The sequence below is a fragment of the Haliotis cracherodii genome, unplaced genomic scaffold (assembly GCF_022045235.1).
Source record: "Haliotis cracherodii isolate W230 unplaced genomic scaffold, xgHalCrac1.p SCAF_8, whole genome shotgun sequence".
NCBI classification, from domain to species: Eukaryota; Metazoa; Mollusca; class Gastropoda; order Lepetellida; family Haliotidae; genus Haliotis; species Haliotis cracherodii.
In genome coordinates, this window is record NW_027266341.1 from 41,147,897 (window position 1) to 41,173,141 (window position 25,245).

At 38.4% G+C, this 25,245-nt stretch overlaps 1 protein-coding gene across 1 annotated transcript in view; it reads left to right on the forward strand.

The window, feature by feature from the left end:
* The window catches only part of LOC139449468 (von Willebrand factor A domain-containing protein 3B-like), a 521,695-nt gene that overhangs the window by 12,251 nt on the left and 484,199 nt on the right, over positions 1-25,245 (forward strand). Inside the window, exon 2 of the mRNA XM_071230886.1 lies at positions 16,217-16,447. Within this exon, the coding sequence (XP_071086987.1) occupies positions 16,255-16,447 (193 nt within the window). The 5' untranslated portion in view covers positions 16,217-16,254. The remainder of the gene's footprint in view (positions 1-16,216; positions 16,448-25,245) is intronic.

The window sequence follows — 25,245 nt, forward strand, 5'->3', positions numbered from 1 at the left end:
AATCTGATGAGTCGGTTTTCCTTCTCGCGATACACTCGCTTTCTGCCTTGGGGAGCAGCACCAAAGTCAATTTGACGCATCTTGGCAGATTCAGACTTCTCAAACTGCTTTATCAGTTCAACAAAACGATAAATGTTTGGATGATGATGTGGCAGAGACTTGTTCAGTCGGTAGTGGAAGCCTTCCAGATTATTGTTCGTGCGAGGTCCAATGTTTCGGTGGTGATTCCATAGAGGGATGGGGAATCTAGCATCATCATCAACCCAAGTTGTTACAATATAATCATTAAATCTCTGAGCGTGTCTAGTTCTGGCGTAGCGTCCATGGCGTGAACCCAGGCATCTTGGACGTCAGCTTCCGGTAACAGAGCCAGGGATGATGCTCTTCTGACCCAGCGTCTGACCTCAGGATTTTCTTGGTATGGGACAGCTAACCCCAAGTCTTGTACTTTCCTCCAGATGGCTTGGGTGAAGTGAAAGTAACATCCTCTCACTCTGGCTGCAGGAAACTCAGTCTCGATAGCTCGGATGGCGGCTTGCTCAAAGCCGGTCTGAACGGTGATAGGAGCGAGGATTCTGTTGAGTTTCTGCAGTACTTCTGCCTTCAGTCGGTGGAAAAACCGTCAGTAGGTTGTTGTCTGGTGATCGGGAAGAAGAGCAAACACCAAGGGGTAGGTCTTGGAACCTCTTCTGGCATGGATAATGTAGAGTTGGTTCCACAGGGCTGGGCATGATGAAAATGATGTAGAAGTTATCTGCTGACTGCAAAACAGTCAGCTGATCCAAAGAGGAAAAGACTAACATCTTTTCTTCGCAATCACCGTCAGCAAACAACAGGTTTGGTTAGCTGTCAGCTGTCTCTGTCCACTTTCCCTCAAGTTCCACATCACCTCTTGCCAGTGGGAGTGCTGGTATGGTGTGTTGTCTATGCCGGTACAGGGCACTGCTGAGACTTGCGTAGGATGGTAGATGAGGTACTACTTCAGGATCTTGTTGGGCAACTGCTTCCTGGTACAGGGTTGGCATCGAGTTGATCTCTTCTCTGGCCCTCTTCCTCATGTTACTAACAAATCTAACTGTGTCAGGTTCTTGTGGGCCGTGGTTATGAGGAGTGGTGTTCCTGACATAGTTCCAACTGTTGTAATTCTACCATGGCAAGTTTTCATGGCACACTTCCAGTGGATACAGTGTTCCTTTGTAGAGTTCTTGTTGTGAAGGTGACCTTGTACCTGCTGGACAGTACCTGCTGTGTACCTCGCCTAGAAGTAACATATTCCACTTCAATCAATACTGCCATGATAACAAGAGTGATATGCTACAGTCTTACTTACTTACTTACTTTGGAGATTTAACGTGCGCTTTCCGACTGATGCGTATTTCGCACACGGTGCTGCAGTCTAAAACATAGACACTTTTATGTACTAGTTTGTGTTTTTTTCACTAAATTGAGTAAACTCAATTTAACTCAGTAAAGAAAAGTAAATAGTTTGAGATGAATCCTGTTCTTGTTCCTAAAACATCATAGGTATTTATTTAAATAACATTAATTTGAATGTTTTGATTATCAAAGACTGTCATGTATTATGTTCAAATAACTTCAATGTATATTAGTTTAATAACATTCGTTTATGTTTTCATTAGAGAATAAACTAATCCCAAGCTTTCTAATTAGTGGACTAATCCATTTTGACCAAAGGGTATATGCCTATTGTTGTTTTAACTAATCCCTCATTTGCTGTATAACTATTGGGAGTATGACAAATGGGCGTATGACTAATGGGACATGACCATGATACATGCCTCCCCAAACAAAGGTACTTACAGACACAAGTTCATACCGGTACTTATAATTGGTTTCAAAATGATTTTATATCCAATCGAAAGTAGTTAAAGGGGCACTGATCTAAAGCAATTCCACGGGACTGGTTGTTGCCTTTGTTATTGTTTTTTCCCTGTGAGTACCCGTATGATACGCAACGCAACTGAGTGTGACAAAAGACTGGGCTACCGTCTGCAGGGACAGCTAAATAAACTTAGAGGCAATATTTGTTTTACTCGCTGATTGGTTAACCGTGATCTATAAAGATTTCAATAAAGGGCGCATGTTAATTAATTTCTTCAGCCCAAAGAAACAAACAAAAAGAACGGCGGAGCTCATCGGATGTTGTCATTTGGAAATACCCCTGATTGTTATAGTACAATAATAAAAAAAAGTATCCATGCAGTGAAAGCATTTTCGGATTTCGGATTGCGTCGATAATACGATTACTACTCCCTTATTGTCATCCACGTTTTCTGGTATAACGCTGCACTTGTGTATTTGTCATCATTCACTTGATGCTCAGGTAATGAATTTATTGCAGGTGTAATTAGTGGTAGCACCAATCAGAATACCTGACAAAGGTTCTCATTTGGCATTTATTGTGTCTGGGGTAATTATTCAATCTAAATCCAGGTGTGAAGTGAGGTGAAATCTGTGTTATGTAATATGCATGTGGCAGCCCTGCAAGAAATGAATGATCAGTTGATTTACTCTTTTGTAAATCAACGGATCGTTCCTCGTCAAAGGATTAACAGAAAATACATTGACTGATAAATCACTGTTATCTTGCACAGTGGAAATGTCAAAAGTGAGTGTTTTCATGTCTAGGTTTACTAAAACAAAGGGAATACACTCATATCATGGCGTATAGTGCCGATGTAAAACCAACATACTTTGTTCAAAGGGTTAACCGATAATACGTTTATAGATTGTTCATTGTTATCTAACTCAGTGTATTGTTTTAGGAACCGTGGACATTATGAAAATAGTTGTCATGTGGGCTTTCTCAGCTGACCTTTGAGACTTAACACCTAAGAAAACACATGAAACAATCTAAGTGATCAGTTGAGAAACGAACAAGGGTTATAATGTCCCGGAACAATATATATATATTTGAAAATATTTGATTGTTACAGAGACACGTAACATCGAATAAGTTTCTTTGTACAGCTGCAGACGTGTAGCACTGGACAGATTCATCCTTGTTCCTCTACGTCTTTGTTGGGAAATTCTTCGATGCATGATAAACGTTGTTTTCACAAGTCTTTTCCTTTGTAAGCGTGTATATATTACAGTCAATTTGTAAAATGTAATTCTCTGAGGCAATTTATAAAATGTGTAAATATTTTAGTCATTTTGACTGAAAAACCTGTCCATTTCTTTGACTAATTGACTAAAATTTATTAAGACGATCAAAAGGGCCTAAAAACATCACAATAGATTATTATGGAGGACTAGAAGCCAAATGATATAGAAATGTACTTTTCAGTCTCTTGGTGATGATATTAAACATAAAAATGTTTGGAATAATATTTTTCTGTCAATTTGTAAAATAACTGAACATTCATTAATACATTTTCTAAGTGAAAATTTTGCAGTTTTTGACTGTAAAAATATAAACACGATAAAATAAGCAATGCTCAGGAGAAATATTTACTTTGTGTTGCAAGTCAAAATAGTGTAAACGAAAATCGCACAATTACCAAGCCAGCGACTTATCAAAACTTCGTCACCATTACCGATGCTACCCACAAAGATACCTACATTTCCTTATTATTTCCAAAACTCTATTTTTATTTTGTTGATCATGTTTACCATACGCTCTTATACTATCAATAAAAGTAACAAATGCGCTTACGAATTGCGCAGCACAGGTCGCGAACTAGTCTAGGTTTTTGCTATACCATTCGGGTACTCACGGGAACAAATAATAACAAAGGCAACAACCAGTCCTGGGGAATTGCTGTAGATCAGTGCCCCTTTAAGTCTATTCACAAAGCATATTAAAGCTTATTCAATAGCATAAGTGTAAGACATTTCCTTACACAATTCTCAACACCAACTTTCGAACTTACAAATTGATGATTACTACAAGAGTTAAAGTCAATGTGATTTGTAAGTTACTTTTTATTAGTTTAAACAATATTTATTTCTTCTTTGCATGTATAAAACAACATTTTGAATTTTTGGATTTGTTGTTCAATTCGGTTTATTTGTAAGTGTAGGCCATCAGCCCATAGTTACATTTGTATTACAATGGATGTGATGTACACAGCTGTTATTGTTCTGACAATAATGTACTACGAAATGACATCGCCTGATAGATATAGATAGCTAGACGTTCAATTAATTTACAATCAGTTGTAGACATAATGATATGAAATTTTTGTTTGGTCGGATATTCACAAAAATTTTGAGGTAAGTGATCCACACGTAGCTTGTTATAACCGGTGCAAACTAACAAGAATTGATACTCGTCCTCCACAAACCCAGCATTACAAACACAACATAGTTTTCTGTTACGTGGGATATCAGCGTATCTCCCAGTTTCAATACACAGCTGATGCGAAAAACATCTAAACCGAGCTAGCGCCACTCTCAATTTACTGACGGTCACACAGCTAAGATACAACTCTGTACCAAACAATACCTTGAATAGAGAATAAGAGAAAGATTTACTACCCTTTTCCAGAAAACTATGCCAATCCTGTTCATAACTACATTTCAAACGCGACATAAATTCTGTCAAAAACAAAGGAGGGTAAGTTTTACACTGGTTTTCCAATACAGAGCCCAAACCCAAACCGAACAATAAAGATTTACATTTTGAGACCCAGTGAATTTTACCATTACTTTCTGCCTGAAGTATCATATAATAACATTTCTTTGGAAAGGTCCAATCGGACATACTCAATAACCTTATCCAATAACCAATAACTCTTTTGTATGCATAAAGATAATGGATACTGCCCACATTCACCTCGAACCATGTTGTTGGGTGTTGATGATTTGACACCTAGAAAGCGCTTGCAGGCCAATGTATGTATAGTTTCCATTTCATCATTCAGGTGTAGACCCCAGACTTCAGAACCATAGGGCAAAATTGGGACTATTTTCATATCAAATATTTTAAAATATAAGTCATGTCTAAGAGGATGTAATTTTATCAATGACTTTAAAATTCCAAACATTGCTTTTTTCCCCTGTAAACCAGCATTAGAGAAATGACTTGACCAGGACAGGCTTCTCGTAAAAGTATGCCCAAATATTTATAGGAAGACACACACTCCAACTTTAGACCTTTATGGTACCAAATCTCTTTTCTTGACAACACTCCACCCTTAAAAATAACCACCTTGGTTTTATCCAAATTGACATCTAGATCATTATCATTACAATATTTTTCTAGAACATCAATATGCTTCTGAAGTCCACCTATAGAATCTGCGATTAAAATAATATCGTCTTCAAATAATAACAGGAATATCTCTGTAATATAAGGATTTTTGGATTTGATAACAATTAATATTATCTACACCAGGGTAGATTCTGGGAACTTCCAGATTATACCCCCTGGGGGTAGATTCTGGGAAAGGATGGTAGATTCTGGAAAGTCCCCAAAATCTACCCCGGGGTAGATTCTGGGAGCTCCCAAAATCTACCCGAGTATGCTCTGAAGGGGGCTAGATTTTGGCAGCTTACACCGGGTACCCACTGTAGGTCTCAAGTTGTCAGATTGAAAATTATTTTGGAGCCCTGTCAAAAGCTACTTAAGCCCTGTTTATATGCATCCATTTACCCCTGGGGTATTTTTACCCTCGTGGGTATATCTGCCCCTTGGGGTATATTTGGAGGTAGGGCAAATGTGTTTACCCCACAGGTACATTTACCCTAGGGGGTTATTATATGCATATATAAACGCATTCCGACATTTGCCCCACCAGATTCACTGTTTTGCAAAACTGAAGGGTCAATGCATCTCTGATGTTGGTGCCAGTTGCATGTATGATCCCTACATTGTCTGTGGTTCCTGGTTGGGATGCATGTGCATCTTGGACTGCAGCGTGCCAGTCTGGAAGGTAGGGCTGATCCTTGTTTTCACACAGGTTGTGTAGTGCGACAGCTGCAGCCACAAGAGTTGATACGAAATTGACATCAACGTCAACCCTCTTGAGGAAACGCCTCCATCTACCTTTGAACCGTCCGAATGTGTTATCATGGGATAACATTTATACTAAGTTATCCTATAATAATTAGATCCACATCAAGTGCTTTTATGAGTTATCATGGTGTAATATTTATACATCATTTCATATAATTATAGTTTAGCAAGTAATATTTATCATCAGGTAAAATGTATATATAAAATATCAGTAGTTTCAGTTATAGCTTTTTAGATAGATGCTAGCCTAAGGTAATGGGAGCGCATCTAGACATACTATTCAATACGACAGTGTTACGTCTACATAGTTTAATAGATTAGAAGCTTTTAGATAAATGCTAGCCTAAGGTATCAAGATCCCATCTCCCAGACAAAGGATATTTATTTAAGTATATCTGTCATCACCTACCGGGGTATATTAGAATAACATTACTTCAATTAAGACTCATTAAGGATTAGCCCCCATACAAGCTCGTCTATAGTGCATTAAGGATTAGCCCCCATACAAGCTCATCTATAGTGACACCCTAATCTCTTTCAAAGCATCCAGTAAATATGTCAACAAGATTAGTGCCAGTCCAACAGGATTAACAGGATTTAGTATTCCCCTCTGTCCAGCCATCCATTTAGCATAGGACACAACCAATCGTGTATCAACCAATCACATTCCTTTCTATTGTTCAAACTTTCATTAAATACATACTGTAGCCAAGTTCTAGGAGAGAAGGGGTTTGACTCTCTTACAAAGCAGACCTCTCTCCCACAGCCCAGAGTGTGTACCGACTCTCTGTGGCACCCTCAGTTATTATCTAAGCATAAATTGTAAATTGTTAATTGTTCTTGTAAATAAAATTGTGATTAGTCTCCTGTGACTCTGGCTCTTTGCTGACTAATTCCCCAAGAAAACCAGCACGTCATTTGGAAGGTATTGTTCACCTAGAACAGTTCCATGATAATTTGGCGGAGAATCATCGTTTTCGGAACCACGGAGTCCAGGAACTAACTACAACCAGCTAAAAGAACTCATTGGAGGACATGTCCAACCGTGATCATCTGATGGAATAACAAGCAAGCTGCATCTACCTCTGACCTCAACACTGGATTAAAGACAACCAACTCCTGCAAAGACACCAACAACGAAAGAAAAAGTCTTCAAATATTGTAAGTACTACATTGTTGATTACTTGTCTTTCTTTAATTTAGTACGGTACATACTAATAGGTGTCATGGCAAATATGGAGTCTGGTATGGAAAGTAACTTTGAAAGTGAAATTCCAACAGTGTCTTTAGTTACGCCCCTTGCCAAAAGTGTAATTCAGGCAAAATTTGGCACAAAAACAACAAATTGTTTAGTAGATACAGGGGCATCCATTTGTTGTATTTCGTCCGCTTTTCTGAGCACAGCTTTTGAAAACCTTACTCTTGGAAACTCACCCTTTCCACAGGTTAAAGGTGTTGGCGGCGAATTGCATAAAGTGTTAGGTTCAGTTGTGTTAGATTTTGTCATTGAGGATCAGGAATTTTCTCAAAGATTCTATGTTCTGCCTACACTACCAGAAGCAGTGATACTAGGTGAGAACTTCCTTGATGACAATGATGCAGTCTTAGATTATAGCTGTCATTCCTTGATACTTAACAACAGCACCTCAGATAGGCAATATATCAATTTCATAGCCAATTCAGTGCAAGAGATTAGTGGATTAGCAAAAACAATAGATCAGATTTACATCCCCCCTCAGAGTGAAATTCATTTCAAGGTTAGACTATCAGAGGTCAAAGCGGATTCCCTCATCCTCATTGAACCCATTGCTTCCCTCACTGCTCATTCTGAAGTAGCAGGTGGTAGAACTCTTTCCAAAGTGAAATGCAAAACTGCTACATTTAGGCTTATGAATCCCTCCCAAGAAGAAAAAGTTCTTGACAAGGGTACAGTTGTAGGCAAATTTAGTTACATTGACCAAGACTCTGTGTTTGAAATCGGCTCTGACCAACCATTCATCAGTACCGTTAACACCGACAATGAGAACAGAGACAATGACACCAGGGATTATGTTAAAATTGCACAAAAATTAGGATTTGATTTGACCAATACACAACTGACTCCTGACCAACGACACAGACTACTTAGATTCTTGGGACAAAATAGAGACATGTTTTCAACGAGTCTTGCAGATTTAGGAAAGACTGACATGCACCAGCATATCATTGACACTGGCGACCACCCACCCGTTAAGTGTAGACCATATCGCCAATCCCCTCATCTCCAAAAAGTCACTGAAGAGCTTATAGATGATTTCCTGAAGTATGATTTGATCGAGGAGTCTACTTCTATGTATTCAGCTCCCATTATCCTAGTCAAGAAACGTGATAGCTCATATAGATTTGTTTGTGACTACAGAAAGTTGAATTCTGTCACTTTACCAATGTCATGGCCTCTTCCAGTTTTTGATGATGTTGTTGATAACATAGCCAATGCACAAGCTAAGATCTTCTCTACTTTAGACCTTGCTAATGGCTTCTTCCAAGTGCCATTACATGAAGATTCAAAGCATAAAACTGCTTTCGTCACCCATCAAGGCCTTTATCAGTTCAAACGTTTGCCCCAAGGTTTGACAAATTCTCCACTTTGTTTTCAACAGCTCATGAGCAAAGTGCTAAGAAAATTACTTTTTAAGGTTGCGCTGATCTACATTGATGATTTGATAATTTACAGCAAAACCTTTGAAGAGCATCTCCAGCATTTGGAGCAAGTATTTTACTATCTGAAACAGGCAAAATTGACACTAAAGCCATCCAAATGCAATTTTGCAACAGACAAAGTTTCTTTTCTGGGTCATGTTTTATCATGTGGAGGTGTTCAAGTTGATGACAAAAAGATTGAAGCAATTAGAACCTTTCCAGTGCCCAAATCACAAAAGCAGATCCGCTCCTTCTTAGGTCTCACGAACTTCTACAGGAAGTATGTGAAAAATTACGCTCACATAGCGCTTTCACTGAATGCCTTGCTAAAGAAGCATTCAGAGGCAGAAGTAGGAAAGAAACCAAAGTTCCAATGGTCACTTGAGTGTGATCAGGCATTCAACACACTCAAACATGCTATGAGTAATACACCTGTTCTGGCTTATCCAAATTTTGACAAAGAATTTCTTCTCGCAACTGATGCCAGCGATATGAGCATAGGTTTTGTTTTGAGTCAAAAAGACGAGAAAAATAATGAACATCCAATAGCTTTTGGTGGTAGAGCTCTACATGGCAGCGAAAAGAACTGGAGCATTACAGAAAAGGAAGGCTTAGCTCTAGTTGAAGCCATTAGATCCTTTCGTCCATACCTTGCAAATTCCAAATTCACAGTCTACACTGATCATATAGCATTGAAATGGCTGAAATCAATCAAGGATGCCACAGGTAGGTTAGGGCGATGGTCTTTGGAACTTTCTACCTACACTTTTGACATTGTTCACCGCAGCGGCAAAGCCAATGGGAATGCCGATGCTCTCTCACGTAGGGAATATGAGCAAAATATTAACTGTAATGATCAGACAGAAGAAGATGCTGAGAAAACAGTCTTCTCAGTAACTTCAACTCAGCAAAGCAAATCAACTAGCAATACCACAATCTTGCCTAACACCCATTCATCCACACGGGTCACACAGACAACTCAGACTGAGGATATTTGCACACCTATTGTCAATCACTTAGAATCAGACACACAGACAACACATTGGTCAGTCACCTTTGAATATGAAGAGGATTATCAGTCAGTACCAGTTAATGTTGTTGCAGCATTACATGCTACAAATGCTGATGTTACCCAAGACACATTGGTTGAAGTAAGTATAAAAGAACATCCAAATTTACGTCACCTACAAAGGATTTGTCCAGATTTCATCCAAATCTTTGACTACAAAGAGGATGATGTCCTTCCACAAAATGAAAAGGATCGTCAAAAGATTCTTATTGAAGCCAATACTTTTGAAATTGATGAAGGCATCCTATACAGATTTGTTCCACAAAGACAGAAAGGCCATGCAGACAAGTTCATTAAACAGCTGGCAGTCCCAAGAACCCTCAGAAATCAAGTCCTGCAATCCTATCATGACTCAGAGTTTGGCGGTTGCCACCATGGGAAAGAAAGGATGCACAACACCATGAGACCTAAGTACTACTGGCCCAAAATGTACAGCGAGATTGCTACTTATGTCCAGACATGTGAGGTATGTCAACAGACCAAGAGGCACTACCATGCTAAGAAGGCACCACTTCGTCCACTACCTGTAGAAGAGGTCTTCACCCGATGGCACGTTGACATTCTCGGTCCCCTGCCAACAACACCAGATAAGTACAAGTACATTTTGGTTATCACAGATGCATCATCCAGATGGTGTGAAGCCTTCCCACTTCGGACCCAAGAAGCCAAGGAAGTAGCAGATGTTCTCGTCAGAGAAATATTTTGTCGGTGTGGCGCACCAAGGACCTTAATTTCAGACAGAGGTCAGAACTTCATGTCCAAACTTATCAAAGCAATTTGTGAACTTTTGGCAATTAAATTTACCCATACCAGCCCATACCATCCTCAAACAAACAGCTGTGTAGAAAGGCTCAATTCCTATATCAATCAGTCACTAAGAGCCTATTGTAACAAGTCTCAAAATGATTGGCCCCGTTTTATTCCTGGCATCATGATGGCCTATCGGATGGCCCCAAATTCATCAACTCAAAAATCCCCATATGTTATGCTTTTCGGCCGAGAAATGAGAGCTCCACAAGATGTAGCATTAATTCCAAAAGAAAATTTAGGCCACAATAACAAAAGTTATCTTTCCAATTTGCTTGAGGAGCTTGAAATCACTAGAACAATCGCAGCTGAAAACACTGCTCGGGCTAAGGAGGTGTATTCAGAACAATATAATAGAAAGGCTAAAGAACCAGAATTCGCCCCAGGTCAAAGAGTTTGGCTTTACTGTCAAAAAGTTGAAAAAGGCCTTTCCAACAAATTAACCCAAAAGTGGTATGGTAGCTATTATATCGTCCATACAGGTCCAAATTATACCTACAAACTACGCCGAAGTTCTGACGACAAAATACACAAACCACTGGTCCATGCCAACCGTCTGAAGCCATATTTTGATCCTGCTGATCGTCCACAGTATCCTCCAGAACCATACCTCAATAACCCCAGTGACATAGATTCAGGAGTCATGGATGACAACGAGGAACCAGTCAATGATACTCAGTTTGACAGCAACAATTCCCCATCAACAAGTTCAACTTACCAGGCTACTGATCAATCACCTCCACAACAGAAAGGTAAGAAGGTCAATTCCAAAACAAAGGCAGGTACTTCCAGCAACAAGAGTCCGAAGCAAAAGACCCCAACAAAGAAGAAAAACCCTGCTTCAACTTCAAGTACAACAGAAAAACCTACCAGTCCCACGGCAACAATGAAGGAAAATCATGCCACACCAGGTCCTAGTGCTCCAACCAAGGTAAATAAAAAGGTAAACAAAGGGAAAAGAGGAGTGAATAGTAAGCATCACCAGCCCAAATCCAGAAAACAACCCGACGACAGCCAGGTACAACCTCCAAGTCCAACATCAGGTAATCAAACCAAGGATATCCCTCAAGTCTTCAATCCAGAGGACATCCACTCAATTGTTAGTTCCAAGAGAGCAAATGGCAAAATGTACTACAGAGTAAAATGGAAGGATCCAGAAAGAGGAAACACATGGGAGTATGGCAGCAGCATTCCAGACTCCATTCGGAGAGAATTTCACCTCAAAAGAAGTATGTCAGGAAAACGACGAAAACGTCCACTGAAGAATCATAAGTTTTTCGACCAAAAGGAATCAGCACAAGACAATAAATCAGTCAATGTTCTGTCAGGGAATACAATGTCAGGAAATGTCAAGCAAGACAACACCAAACCATGCATAGAATTAGATGTCAAACCACATCCGTTTTTTCCCAAACACCTACGAAGAGTAGAACATATAATAGAAAGAGTTCTGGGCATTGAAATTATTCAAGGAGACTGCTATGTCAAGGTCTCATATAAAGAACATCCTGATACTGTCCACACATGCCATTTTGAAAATGTTCCTCCCCACCTCATACAGCGCTACCTTGATGATAGCTGGAACGATCTCCGTAATTGGTCCCGTCTAGAAGATAATCCTCCATATGATCCAGAGGAAGCACCAATTTATAAATCCAAAAGGGTTATTTTTCCACATAAAGACTTTGGAAACATCAACACCTTTAACTACCGTATTTTAGACAGTAGTCCCCATGGACCATACCAGGATCTACTCCCCATATATACCGATTGCTGCCAATTGAACATATTCTTGATCAAAATACAAAATCTCCTGAATAAACGTTGCAAATCACGATACAGCTTATAGCTGTATCTTGTTATGTTTTCTTGTGTCCAGTCCTTTCACTATGGGTCGCCAGTTGAGAACAAATGGCATCAGCCTGATCATCTGAGTTATTTGTATCACAGCAAATTTTGAGCATTGACCTGATCAACCAATCTCAAAAGCGAAGTGAAATGACACAAAGCAAACCATACTGCGAATCGAAACCCAAACCGCACCGAAGCGAAGCAAACCGTACTGCGAATCGAAACCCAAACCGCACCGAAGCGAAGCAAACCATACTGCGAATCGAAACCCAAACCGCACCGAAGCAAACCAAACCATACTGCGAATCGAAACCCAAACCGCACCGAAGCGAAGCAAACCGTACTGCGAATCGAAACCCAAACCGCACCGAAGCGAAGCAAACCATACTGCGAATCGAAACCCAAACCGCACTGAAGCGAAGCAAACCATACTGCGAATCGAACCCAAACCGTACCGAAGCGAAGCAAACCATACTGCGAATCGAACCCAAACCATACCGAAGCGAAGCAAACCGTAGCGAAGCAAAATAAACCAAACCCTATCACATTGAACCGAACGAAAATCAAAGCGAAACAAACCAAATTGAAATAAAGCAACCGAAATGAACCAAAACAAAGAAAAGGCAAACCAAATAGTTACGAAAACTAACAAAGAATTCTAAAAAGGATATACACCTTTTGTATACCGTATTAGTGTAATAAATCGATGCACTTGTTATATGCACATGCACATATATGTATATATAATTCGTCTAATGATTGTATCCAAAAATAGAAGGATATTACTATTTTTCTCATGATATACTTTTGTAATTTGCCGCCAATACATTCTTCCTGGCCATGACACCGTTTAGTAATAATTATGTACTGATCTTTTACATCATAATTATCATATTTGTTTTATTTTCTAGTTAATACAGACAAACTGAGGAAGTATTTATATATGACATATTATTTGAACATGCTAACTCTCTTTTCTTTGTTTCCATGTAAAACCTCCATGGACACAGCCAACTATCCTCAAACCCCAATCCAGGATGTGGAACTCAAGGCCTCTTACATCACCCATAAACCACCAGTACAGAGTGCCAAGACAAGCCAGCTCCACATCCAGATTCCCTGATGACAGCATTTTTATATTATGTTTCCTTATATCAAAGAGACTCTATAATAATTATTATTCACTACTACCAGTTTAACTTTATTCATTGTCCATCTAAGCCTTAATTATTTTTATTTTACACGTTTGGGGTCCAAACTTTTTCAGACGGAGGGGAAGTTATCATGGGATAACATTTATACTAAGTTATCCTATAATAATTAGATCCACATCAAGTGCTTTTATGAGTTATCATGGTGTAATATTTATACATCATTTCATATAATTATAGTTTAGCAAGTAATATTTATCATCAGGTAAAATGTATATATAAAATATCAGTAGTTTCAGTTATAGCTTTTTAGATAGATGCTAGCCTAAGGTAATGGGAGCGCATCTAGACATACTATTCAATACGACAGTGTTACGTCTACATAGTTTAATAGATTAGAAGCTTTTAGATAAATGCTAGCCTAAGGTATCAAGATCCCATCTCCCAGACAAAGGATATTTATTTAAGTATATCTGTCATCACCTACCGGGGTATATTAGAATAACATTACTTCAATTAAGACTCATTAAGGATTAGCCCCCATACAAGCTCGTCTATAGTGCATTAAGGATTAGCCCCCATACAAGCTCATCTATAGTGACACCCTAATCTCTTTCAAAGCATCCAGTAAATATGTCAACAAGATTAGTGCCAGTCCAACAGGATTAACAGGATTTAGTATTCCCCTCTGTTCAGCCATCCATTTAGCATAGGACACAACCAATCGTGTATCAACCAATCACATTCCTTTCTATTGTTCAAACTTTCATTAAATACATACTGTAGCCAAGTTCTAGGAGAGAAGGGGTTTGACTCTCTTACAAAGCAGACCTCTCTCCCACAGCCCAGAGTGTGTACCGACTCTCTGTGGCACCCTCAGTTATTATCTAAGCATAAATTGTAAATTGTTAATTGTTCTTGTAAATAAAATTGTGATTAGTCTCCTGTGACTCTGGCTCTTTGCTGACTAATTCCCCAAGAAAACCAGCACGTCATTTGGAAGGTATTGTTCACCTAGAACAGTTCCATGATAGTGTTCTCAATCGTCATATGGGCACTGCTTAGACGGTAGTTGAAGTACTACTGTTCTGCTGTGAGCTGTCCTCTATTGGTGAATGGTTTCAGGAGCCAGGAGGACAATGGGTAAGCTGGGTCCCCAATGAGAACTAACGGCATGTCCACAAGAGCAGTGTCCAGCCCAACAGGTGTTACCCACTCAGGTGACATTGGCAGGAGGCATCCATTGTCGGCCATAGTCTTCAAAGTAGAGCTGGCAAACACTCTTGCATCATGCACTCTGCCAGGCCAACCAATGTAGACATCTGTGAATCCGTATTTATCATCACACACAGACTGCATAATGATGGAGTACCACCCTTTTCTGTTCACAAAAACAGCATGGCAATAGTTCGGAGCAATAATGGGAACATGTGTAGCATCAATTGCTCCTGCACAGTTCGAAAAGTTCCATTTGTTTCTATACCCATCAACAACCTCCCACAAGGCTTCACCACGTGGAAATCTGACCAGTTCATTGAACATCCTGTGATATATGGCTTTGCAGACGTCATGGACGCAGATACACACTGTTGACCTGGCTATTCCAAACAGGTTACCGATAGTTCGGTACACCACTGTTGTGGCCAAGAAGTACATAGCTACTGCAACGTGATGTTCAGTGGTCAAGGCTTCTCTAACATTTGATGAACGGCGCAAATCTGGCTCCAATTGTAGGCAGATCACTTGGAACATGGCTTGAGACATCCTGAAATTTTCAAGCCATTGATCTTCATCAAATGTTTTTAAAATAATATCGTACCACCAACTTCTTTCTTTCATCCAGGTTAATCTTTCTCATAGAAAAGACGAGCTTATTGCAAGAGCAAATGCCTGTAGAAAACGTTGCCTTCTCCTTTTCCGAGCACTACAATCCAAACCTCTCCATTGTCTTGACTCAAATGAGTTAAACTGATTGATATTATCACGGAGTCTAAATGATATGACAATGATCTACCCCCAAGTATTCAAGTGCATATAAACACAACCACATTTTACCCTTTGCCCTCGTGGGTATATTTACCCTCGGGGGTATTTTACACCTGGGGGCAAAGAGTGTGCATATAAACAGGGCTTTAGATTCAAAATAAAATGATCTGATCTTGCACACATTGAAGTTTATTAAAGATTTATATTTACTCAAACATATTAAAGTCAGAAGGATTGCTTGCAGTCTAAAAGTAATGCAAACATTTAGTGACTTTCACTTGTGTAACCATGGAGTTTGACCTTTATCATCATTAAACAATATGTGACATGACTAACCACATGACCATGTAGACCTGTGGGTACCCTACTGTGGATCCTAGTCAGGATCCATCCAACCTGAGTACCCGAGTTACCCAGGCCAGCCCTACTGCCCATGCGCCAGTGTGAATGTTATCTTTTGAGTTACATGTACCGCTCATAGGGCGCATACCACATTCACTTTCAGTTTAAGACTGGACCTGATTGATCAGCGCATCTAATTGATTAGTAAAGGGACAATAGATTGAAAAAGCTTGCCCATTAAGGGATGCTAACCTAAAATCAAATAGATGTCAGCAGACACAGGTTAGTAAGTAACATAGTAAAATTTGGCCTGTGAAGTTAAACACTGTTTGATTATCTGTGTTTCAGGGGCTCGCTTTGATATTCCATCCAGGAACATTGTGAAGATGAGGTCTGTGGAAGAGTCGACAGAGAGTGATGTCAGTGCAGAAGTTAATACGACGCATCACATGGCTGCATGGGAGCTGGATGTTAAACCACTCACATCCTCAAAGAAGTGGCTGAAAAGCTACGGTTTAAAAAAGAACCGACTGACATTGAATCACATATTACCGGCAATTGGATTTCAGCTAAATGATGGTAGGTATGACCTCTGTGGGTCATGTTTGTAAGATTGTTCCAATGGATATTTATCCTGTGCTGTGATGCAGCACAATGTAAATGTACTTTTACCCAGGACTGCATCTGTGGTCAAGTGGCAAGAGTGTGCTTGGAGAATGGAAAGTCGGTGGTTCTATCACCTGGGCCCTTGAGATGATACTTGTTACCATGCTTGATGCTTACCATTAAGGGGATACAACACAGCCTGGTCGGCTTGGAGTCAGTATATGTGTGTCAGTTGGGTATCCATATTAAACATGCTCTCAGTTGGCACTTTGTTATACAAGTGCAATAATCTTGAACATGCCTTTAAACCCCATTTCACCACACCTCATTCAAACAGAATATTTTGAGTCTTTATCTTTTGAAGTCTGTCTGTCTGCCTGTCATTAGCTTTAAACTCAAAACTTTTACATTAAAACTTATTCTAAAAGTTATTTAATACTTTCTAAGTATTTGACCCAAATAAACAGGATGCTCACCTTCAAGCTGATTAAAACCATTAACTTGACTGATACAGTGAAAGGGCTGCTTGTGGTGACGACGTTAGTGTTTCCAGAAACAACTAGGGAGGTGGCACCTGTGGACATACTGTCTCATGATGCTATGGTAACAACACAGGTACTGATGGGATATGTTGGTCCTCTGCATTTTTTTATTGCAGATGCATTTTACAGGGTACACTTGGATTGTTGATTCTTTGGATCAGATGGTACATGAACCTAAACCAGGGGAACAGGATGACGAAATGGATGTTACATGGTAGGGGCAGAGACTGTCACTACTGATTGCACATGGAAATCCAAATATATGATTTAAGAACCATGTGATGGAGGAGACGGTTGGCGTTTCTTTGTCTGCCTTACAAATGTTAAAGCCAGAAATGTGTACATATGTAGCAAAACATAATGACACAGGCTTGGGTGTGAAGTCTGTTTATTTATTTTCCTGGTGACACCCTGGAACAATGAACACAATAATAAACACACAAATATCCAGCACATTAAATCTGAAGCTGATTAAATAATAGTCTACTCCACTTATAAGCTAATCATGGTACAACATTTCACATTAATAAGCTTAGATATGCCAGTTTAATGGTTTTATACATTTGATATAAATATGGTACAATAAATATAATATTATAACAATGCAAACAATATATATATATACCCGGTGAATCCCACTGGGGTGTATTTGGATGGTCACAATGAGTAAATTCCTTGTGATAACCTGTTCAGTGTTCATGATATAAAATACATCATGAAGACATGTTTATTTACACATATGAACATTATATCTAAACTATTATCAATTTATTGATACACAATTCAAGTTACTGAACACACAAGTGTCCTAGATTACCACAGACACACATATGGAGAAATGAAATACAGTAGAACGCAGATAAAACAAACACGGATAGAGCGAACAAATGGATACAACGGACTGTTAAAACGCCTGACTTATCTCCTATATATTATCATATATAATTTATGACATAACGAACTCTCTACAGCGAACTGATATCTGATCACCAACAAGGCCCATCTACCACGAAATTAGTGACGCGTATAGCGAACTGAGAAATCTCACTCAGTGTCAAGTGTCACTGACAATTCGAACTTGTTAAACTTGCATTATGTTAATCTTACATTTCAATGTAATTTGGACCAATCTTGTCTTAAAATAAACATTGATCCTACAATTGGATCAAAATATTTTGAAGTTGTATCATTGGGTACCTTTTAACTGAATCACCGGTAGATGCGGGAGGAAACGTGTATATACGTGTATGTGTGTATTGTGCTTTGCTATAGCCCAGATGACGGACGTTTCCGAGCGAAAACATATATAACGAACAACAAAAAGCACAGTAACGTTCTAACTCTCAGGCACAATATAGTAATAATTAAATAAGTGGAGTAAGATTGGACAGTTTTAATTGGATAGCGCTTTCAACTCGTACCACGTACGAGTCATCATGCCATAAATGAATAACGGACATGAAGTAGTGATAACAAATATGGTACAATAAATATAATATTATATCATATGTACTACTTCATGTCCGTTATTCAGTTATGGCCTGATGAGACTCGTACATGATATATATATATATATGTATATATACAGTCAAGTCTCGTTAATCCGACATCGTTGGTTGCACATGATTGTGTCGGATTAACGAGTATGTCGGATTAACGAAATTAAGTGATTTGTGATCGAAAATAGGACGACTTCACGATAGATAATAACCGTGTGTACCTTGTAATAAAATCATTAAAAAGGAAATAGTTATATTTATATGTTGTTTATTCATTCATTCCTTAGGCGACATTTTTTTATTTCTTGGTTTACGGATTTCAAACTCATTTCAAAAGTGAGGCAGGCCAATTAAAAAAAAAAAAAAAAAAAAGCCCCTCTAATTTTTTTTACCTGAATTTTGTCCTAAAAAGTTAGGTAGGTATGAAAAAAAATATCCTGGCGTAATAAAAGTAAAATAACTCAATTTTTCAGGAACATTTTATTATATCCCTTGCACTCAGCTTGTGCAGGGATGACAACATAACAATATTCATGTCATGGGTGGAAATGCATGAAAGACGCTGCTATTTTGGCAGCAAATGCATGGGCAACGTTTAACTCTTTCAACACCAGCCAACCAGAAGATTACTGCTGTGACACCAAGTTCCCAGAGACTGTTGTGTGATAGATGAAACCAACATTTATCAAGGAAATTATCTGCTGAAATTAACATCTTTGCTACTACATGTTTGGCCATACACTATTTGAAAGGTCTTTAATCCTATTGTTTATAAATATGAAAGATATGTGTATTTCATTATTTAAATAATTCATGAACAACTAAATAAAGTTCGTTTTAAATAAATAATAATGTAAGCTAAAACATTAATAACGTCCAAATTTAGCGCAAATCTAACGATTTTTTCGGCAAATATAATAATTCATAAAATCCACTTACCTATTTCTTTTTAATTTTCATTTGTTTACGTTGAACATTATTTTAAAAAGAATTACAAATAATATCTGTCATCACCCATTTCCCGATGATAGTGGCTGTCCGCTCACTAACATGAGGAAATACCTCGGTTTTCAAAGCTTCGTATGAATAACACATACGTCCTGCCATGTCAGTATACATTAAAAAAACTTATATTGTTTCACCGACAAAATCTGCTACAAGGTTCGTGATTAGTCAAATTTAAGCATGTGACCTAAGGCAGCTAATCAAATTACAGCAAAGATAATGTTCAGACTTTGGCGAAAGGTTTGTATTAAATCATGTTATTCTGAACGTTTTAGCATGAAATCGCGATCTATATTAAAAATATGGAACTTTATGGATGTATAGAGCTAGGTTACGAGCTGTGACAAAGATTTCTTATGCATATATTTTCGCATTAAGACATCGTGTCCGAGCCGAGAAATCCAGGCGACGAAAGCCGAGATGTCATTTGACTTACGATATGCGATCGCACGAAAAGTTGGAAATAATAACTAAGATGTCAGTTTGGCAACTTTTATAGATACATTTTTGATGATTTTATTACTTTGTAAATAAAGACGTTTCAGCCCGTGAGGACTCGTTGTCGAAGTGTGTCCGAGAATTTTATTTTCAATAACATTGCGGGAAATAGTGTCAAGTGAATAAAATAAAAAATGATAAAATCAAATGGAATAGGTATTTCAGACATTGTGAAATATGATAGATTTAATAAATGAATGATATGACAAGTAGGTTAATATAATTATAAACTATTTTGACGTGGCTTGGACGGTTTACCGTGCGGTGTGACTTGTGGCTTTGAACGGCCAACAGTGTTGAAATAGTTAAACTGGTCACCACTGCGCTTTGCGTTGACAAGCTTTGATGATATAAAGAAGGATCCCAGCAAGAAATATCAGAGTGACTTCCCTTTGCTTTAAGCTCGACGAGGAAAAGCAATCTTTTTTTGTTTGAACTTTTTGTCGAAAAGATCGGCGGTAATAAAAAAAAGGGTAATTTTCATTTTTATTTTTTTTTAACATTTGGACTTTGAAAGAGCGGCGCATCCGTAAACCAACAAATAAAAAAAATGTCGCCTTAATTTATAATTGATGACATTCCAAAAATAATTATAATTTTTACCATTTATACATAACAATAGAGACATTACTCCCTGAATTTATCACATCAACGACACACGTTTCCTCGTGTAAATGCAAGTGCTACTGTCTTAACAACTTACTTCATCTAATTAAAATAGTCTGTCAGTGTTTTCTGTTTCTCACATTTTAAAGGCACATTTCTCAAAGTCCCCTGCCCGCTTGACGTCTAGGGCTTGTGGTTCTTCAGCATCAACATTGTCGAGGTGTAATTTCATTTGCTGTTTCTAATAATAAAGCTTGACATTCTCTATGATCACGGCATCTAGTGGCTGAATGTGCGATGTGGTGTTTGGTGGCAAAAAGTGACATTTCACATTAGTTGTGTCGACAGTAGCATGGGATGGGGCGTTGTCCAACTGCAATACCACGTGGCGTTGCTCCAATCGCATTTGCCGATCCAAGATCAGTAGCCAGGCTTTGAATATTAATGAAGTCATCCATGCTTTCTTGTTTACATACCAGTCGACTATGGTGAGTCGACCATGTTTTATATACCTGTTCATATTTTAAAATGGCTTCATGCACATTTATCTGGCTTCAATTTGTAAACTACATTTGTATAGCTTTGAACATACATGTTTGAATAGCTTTTCCTGTTAATTGTTAAGTTAATCTCTGCAGCCAGCGCGTGTCAAAACACGGGGTTGTGTACTCGCGGGCAGATGACCACGGAGTACGCTGACCACTGTGTCGGATTAACGAGACTGATTAATGAGTGATTTCGGTAATTCGTTGCAAATTAGGTGTGTCAGAGTCGGAGTGTGAGAATCAATCGGTTCCCATCATTTGTGTCGGATAAAGCCGCGTGTCGGATTAGCGAGTGTCGGGTTAACGAGACTTGACTGTATATATATATATATAATTATACTGATGTAACCGGCTTTTCTGTGGCATTATCCATAACATGTACACAGATGACACCAAAGACGGCTACGGGGTGTGAGGCTTCTATTCATTAGTGAATGAGCAAGATAGACACCCTGTTTTAATAAACAAAAGTTTATATAGTATATGCATATTAAAACATACCGGTAATATATTTCATATCATCATCAAAGCAATTCGATCATTGTTACATTACTTACAACCAAGTATTATTAGATGATATGAGAGAAATGCACACATACCCTATGTGTGGCACAAGGGGGTGAAACGTGACACCGTCAACTGTCACTGCTCATGATATATGTCCTGCACAAGAAAGAGCAGGAATAAATACTTATGCATAATATGTACATAATATGTAAATACTTAAAGCGACAAGATCATAGTATCACCAAGTGCACAGACAAATTACTATGCAAACTAAATACAATGAAATAAATATCAAATTGCATAGTTTGTGCACTTCCATAATAGTAGATAAAACTTTGCATGTACCGGTATACAAGATACTATAAAAATACACTATTGAACTTTACTTGCTTAGGGTAAAGTTCAACCTCTAAAACACATTCATTCAAAACATCAACATTAATACAAATATATCATTTAATGTAAATATGATAATTACTGCTTAGATGCTTATCTATAACGCCTAACCTTTGATTACCATTTAATCCTATTTAGAAGTAAAGATATCTTATAAACTAACCTTTAGTGATGATCCCCAAATCTCCCAAATGCAATGCAGTGCATAGTGAAAGTGGCAATATAGAGTTAGTCAGTGCAAGAAGGTAGAGTTTGAATTAGGCCAATCACACGATAGCTTTGGATGTGATTGATCTGGACATAGAATGAAGGGAAAAACACTACTTGTTGGACAATAAAATATATTGCCATCCTTAAATGACAACAAACCTCTGTTGAATATAAATCAACAGAAACGAAAGCTGAAATAGAAAATACTTACAAAAAGCTGAAATACAAATATTTACACCAGCTACACTGGCATAAAATACAATTATTACTTTATCTACTAACCTTTATATAAGTATATCCTTTCTCTCTCTTTCAGTCCATTCACAGTGAAGTGTAAATGCAAAGTGCAGGGGGGGAAAACAATGGGTTTTAAAAGTGGGACACAGAGATTTAAAACTAGCCAATCCAAAGGACGCCTGGGCCACCAAGATTGACACTCTGATTGACCACCAAGAAGTTGACTGACCCACTAAGTAAAACATAACAAAAGAGTAAGGCTTGAAGGCTGATACTTGGCTTACAACTACTTAAGTATGCAGCCAGAAATGAGAAATACAATAAATAATTGTTTTACTGCAATATCTGCAATATACAAAATATCGTTATTGACAACATACTTAAGTAAATTAAAAGGTAATTAATACAACATGATCACTATATACAGAACTATCTACTACACAACAATGTTCTTGTCAATTCTCAGTGGATAAGGTACAAGTAGGCTGTTCCACCATTGATGAAGGAATGATCTCAAGGACTGTGGAGCGAATTAGCTCTGCTTTCCTGTCTGTAGTTGGGGTCTTTTGACCTGGAGCGGAATCCGATATCTTCATTCTTTTGGGAGATGGTACAGTCCCAGGATTGGATGTACATGCTTTTCGTTCCCTCTTACTTGGTGCAGGGTCAAGCTTAGTAACATCTTCTCCATTCCTATTTGGATTGTTGGTTGGTCCTTTTGCCTGGGCTATGATTGGACCTTGGTCCTCCCCAACCATGTTTTTGGGGGTCTTTCTGGTCCTGAGTTGTTCTTGGTCTGTCGGTTGCTTCTTTTGCCTGGTCAATGCCAAAACCATAGTCCTCTCCATCCCTGGGGCAGGTGACAAGCTCCGTCTTGTTGGCAAGCGACCCCTCCAAGGATGCTCGGGGTGGTCTCTTGTTGGGAAGCAGCTCCTCTGATATGCTCAGGGTGCCCTCTGGTGACTGCATGGTTGATATCTAGCCATTTCTGTGAAATGTAAGAATAATTTCTCCATTCTTACACATTCTGGAATGCAATAATTTTCAGGAAGAATAGATGTCCCATTATACCTTATTTATTTCTCATTAAGGTCTTTTATGGTTTATTCTGTACACTTTATTGGTACAGTTTCGGACAAATGTATTCCTCTAAATGTCAGGCTTTTTTTAGGTGATTCCAACACATGAGCCATGGAACCATTCATTGCATGTGTCACATGCAATCATCAGCTTTCCATCATCTGGCTTTCCACAGATACAGCATATTATGTGGAGGTCATCCTCAGTGTTGAGATATCCAGGCGAGAGGATGTGTCTTGACATGTTTTCAATCTGTCATGGTGTAGAACTGATAACTTCAATCTCACCGACATCATGCAGGGTAGGAGAGGTCATCTGTGTCATTCCTCATTTCAGCCTCTTGCATTTGGCCACTACTGTAGCTGAGTTGAGGAAATAGATCACCTCTCCCTTTCTCATATAATGTGGCTGACGAGCGCAGATTCGTAAACACATTTCATTCGTTCTTGAGTGGTGTGGAGAGTATCTATCTCTTGACGTTTCATGAGTATCCTATAGAGCTGCTTGCAGTTGATGGATGTATGAAGGTGCACAAGTTAGACTGGATTCCCAGACACGGAGCTTATACGAGTGATCTGACAGGTCAATATGACTGTAATAGATTCGACAACAAGCATAGAATGTTTACTACTTCATCAGATTTGGTACATGTGTGTTACGTCATCACTTCTGTACATGTGTATGACGACACAGTTTACCCTTGATCTTACAATGACATCATGCTAACACACAAATTTCATTGGTTAATGTGTAAATGGGTGATGTAATGTAAACACCCACCCACGTGGGCCATTTGACAACAAGGACGTAAGTTTTAATGGAAATAAATAACCAATAGGCCTCAAACGATCCGATCCGTGAAACTTTGCGGGTCCCAATAACCCAGATTCCCTGTTGATTGGCATGCCAAGTGTCTTTTGCATAAGGCCATCTGTATTTTTTGTATTTAATTCTCACCTGAAACCTCAACTGACTAGAGCAAGGGCGGACGAAATAAAATATCTAATTCATTAATAAATGCCTTTCAATAATTGTGTAAATTATTTTATGACATTTTAAAATAAGTTTAAAATAAAACACTTGGTTCTAGAATTTAGTCTATAAATTAATTTATGATGTAGATTGAGTTTCTTTGCTTCGGAAACAAATTTTTAATAAACAACTGAAGAAAGATAAAGTTAACCTGTTCTTTTATGACGGTTCAGTAGTACATCTTGATCTACTGGAATTTCTTTTATTATATTGGTGCACAATTTTCCACAGCGGCACGACAAATTGACAAAAACATTATATTATTTCACGTCGGAATGGAGATGGGGAACATAGATAAAATACGGACAGCCTAACATACTTCGAAACTATGTTTAGATAAATAGTTTACACTAATACTGTCATGTGCATGAACATGGATTTCAACATTATTTTCATCAAGACTATTCAGGTCACTGGCAACATGGATCATCCTACTTTGGCATGAACACATATTTGGTCTCACAGCTCAAAGAAACAATGTTGCTCTCTGATGCATTTTTCTGGATCCATGACAAGCATCTGTCATAAAGTCAAAGCCTCGACAACTTCCTGGTCAATTGATTTCAACAATGTGATACACACAGCCTCATTAACAGCGTCATCACAAGATTCTT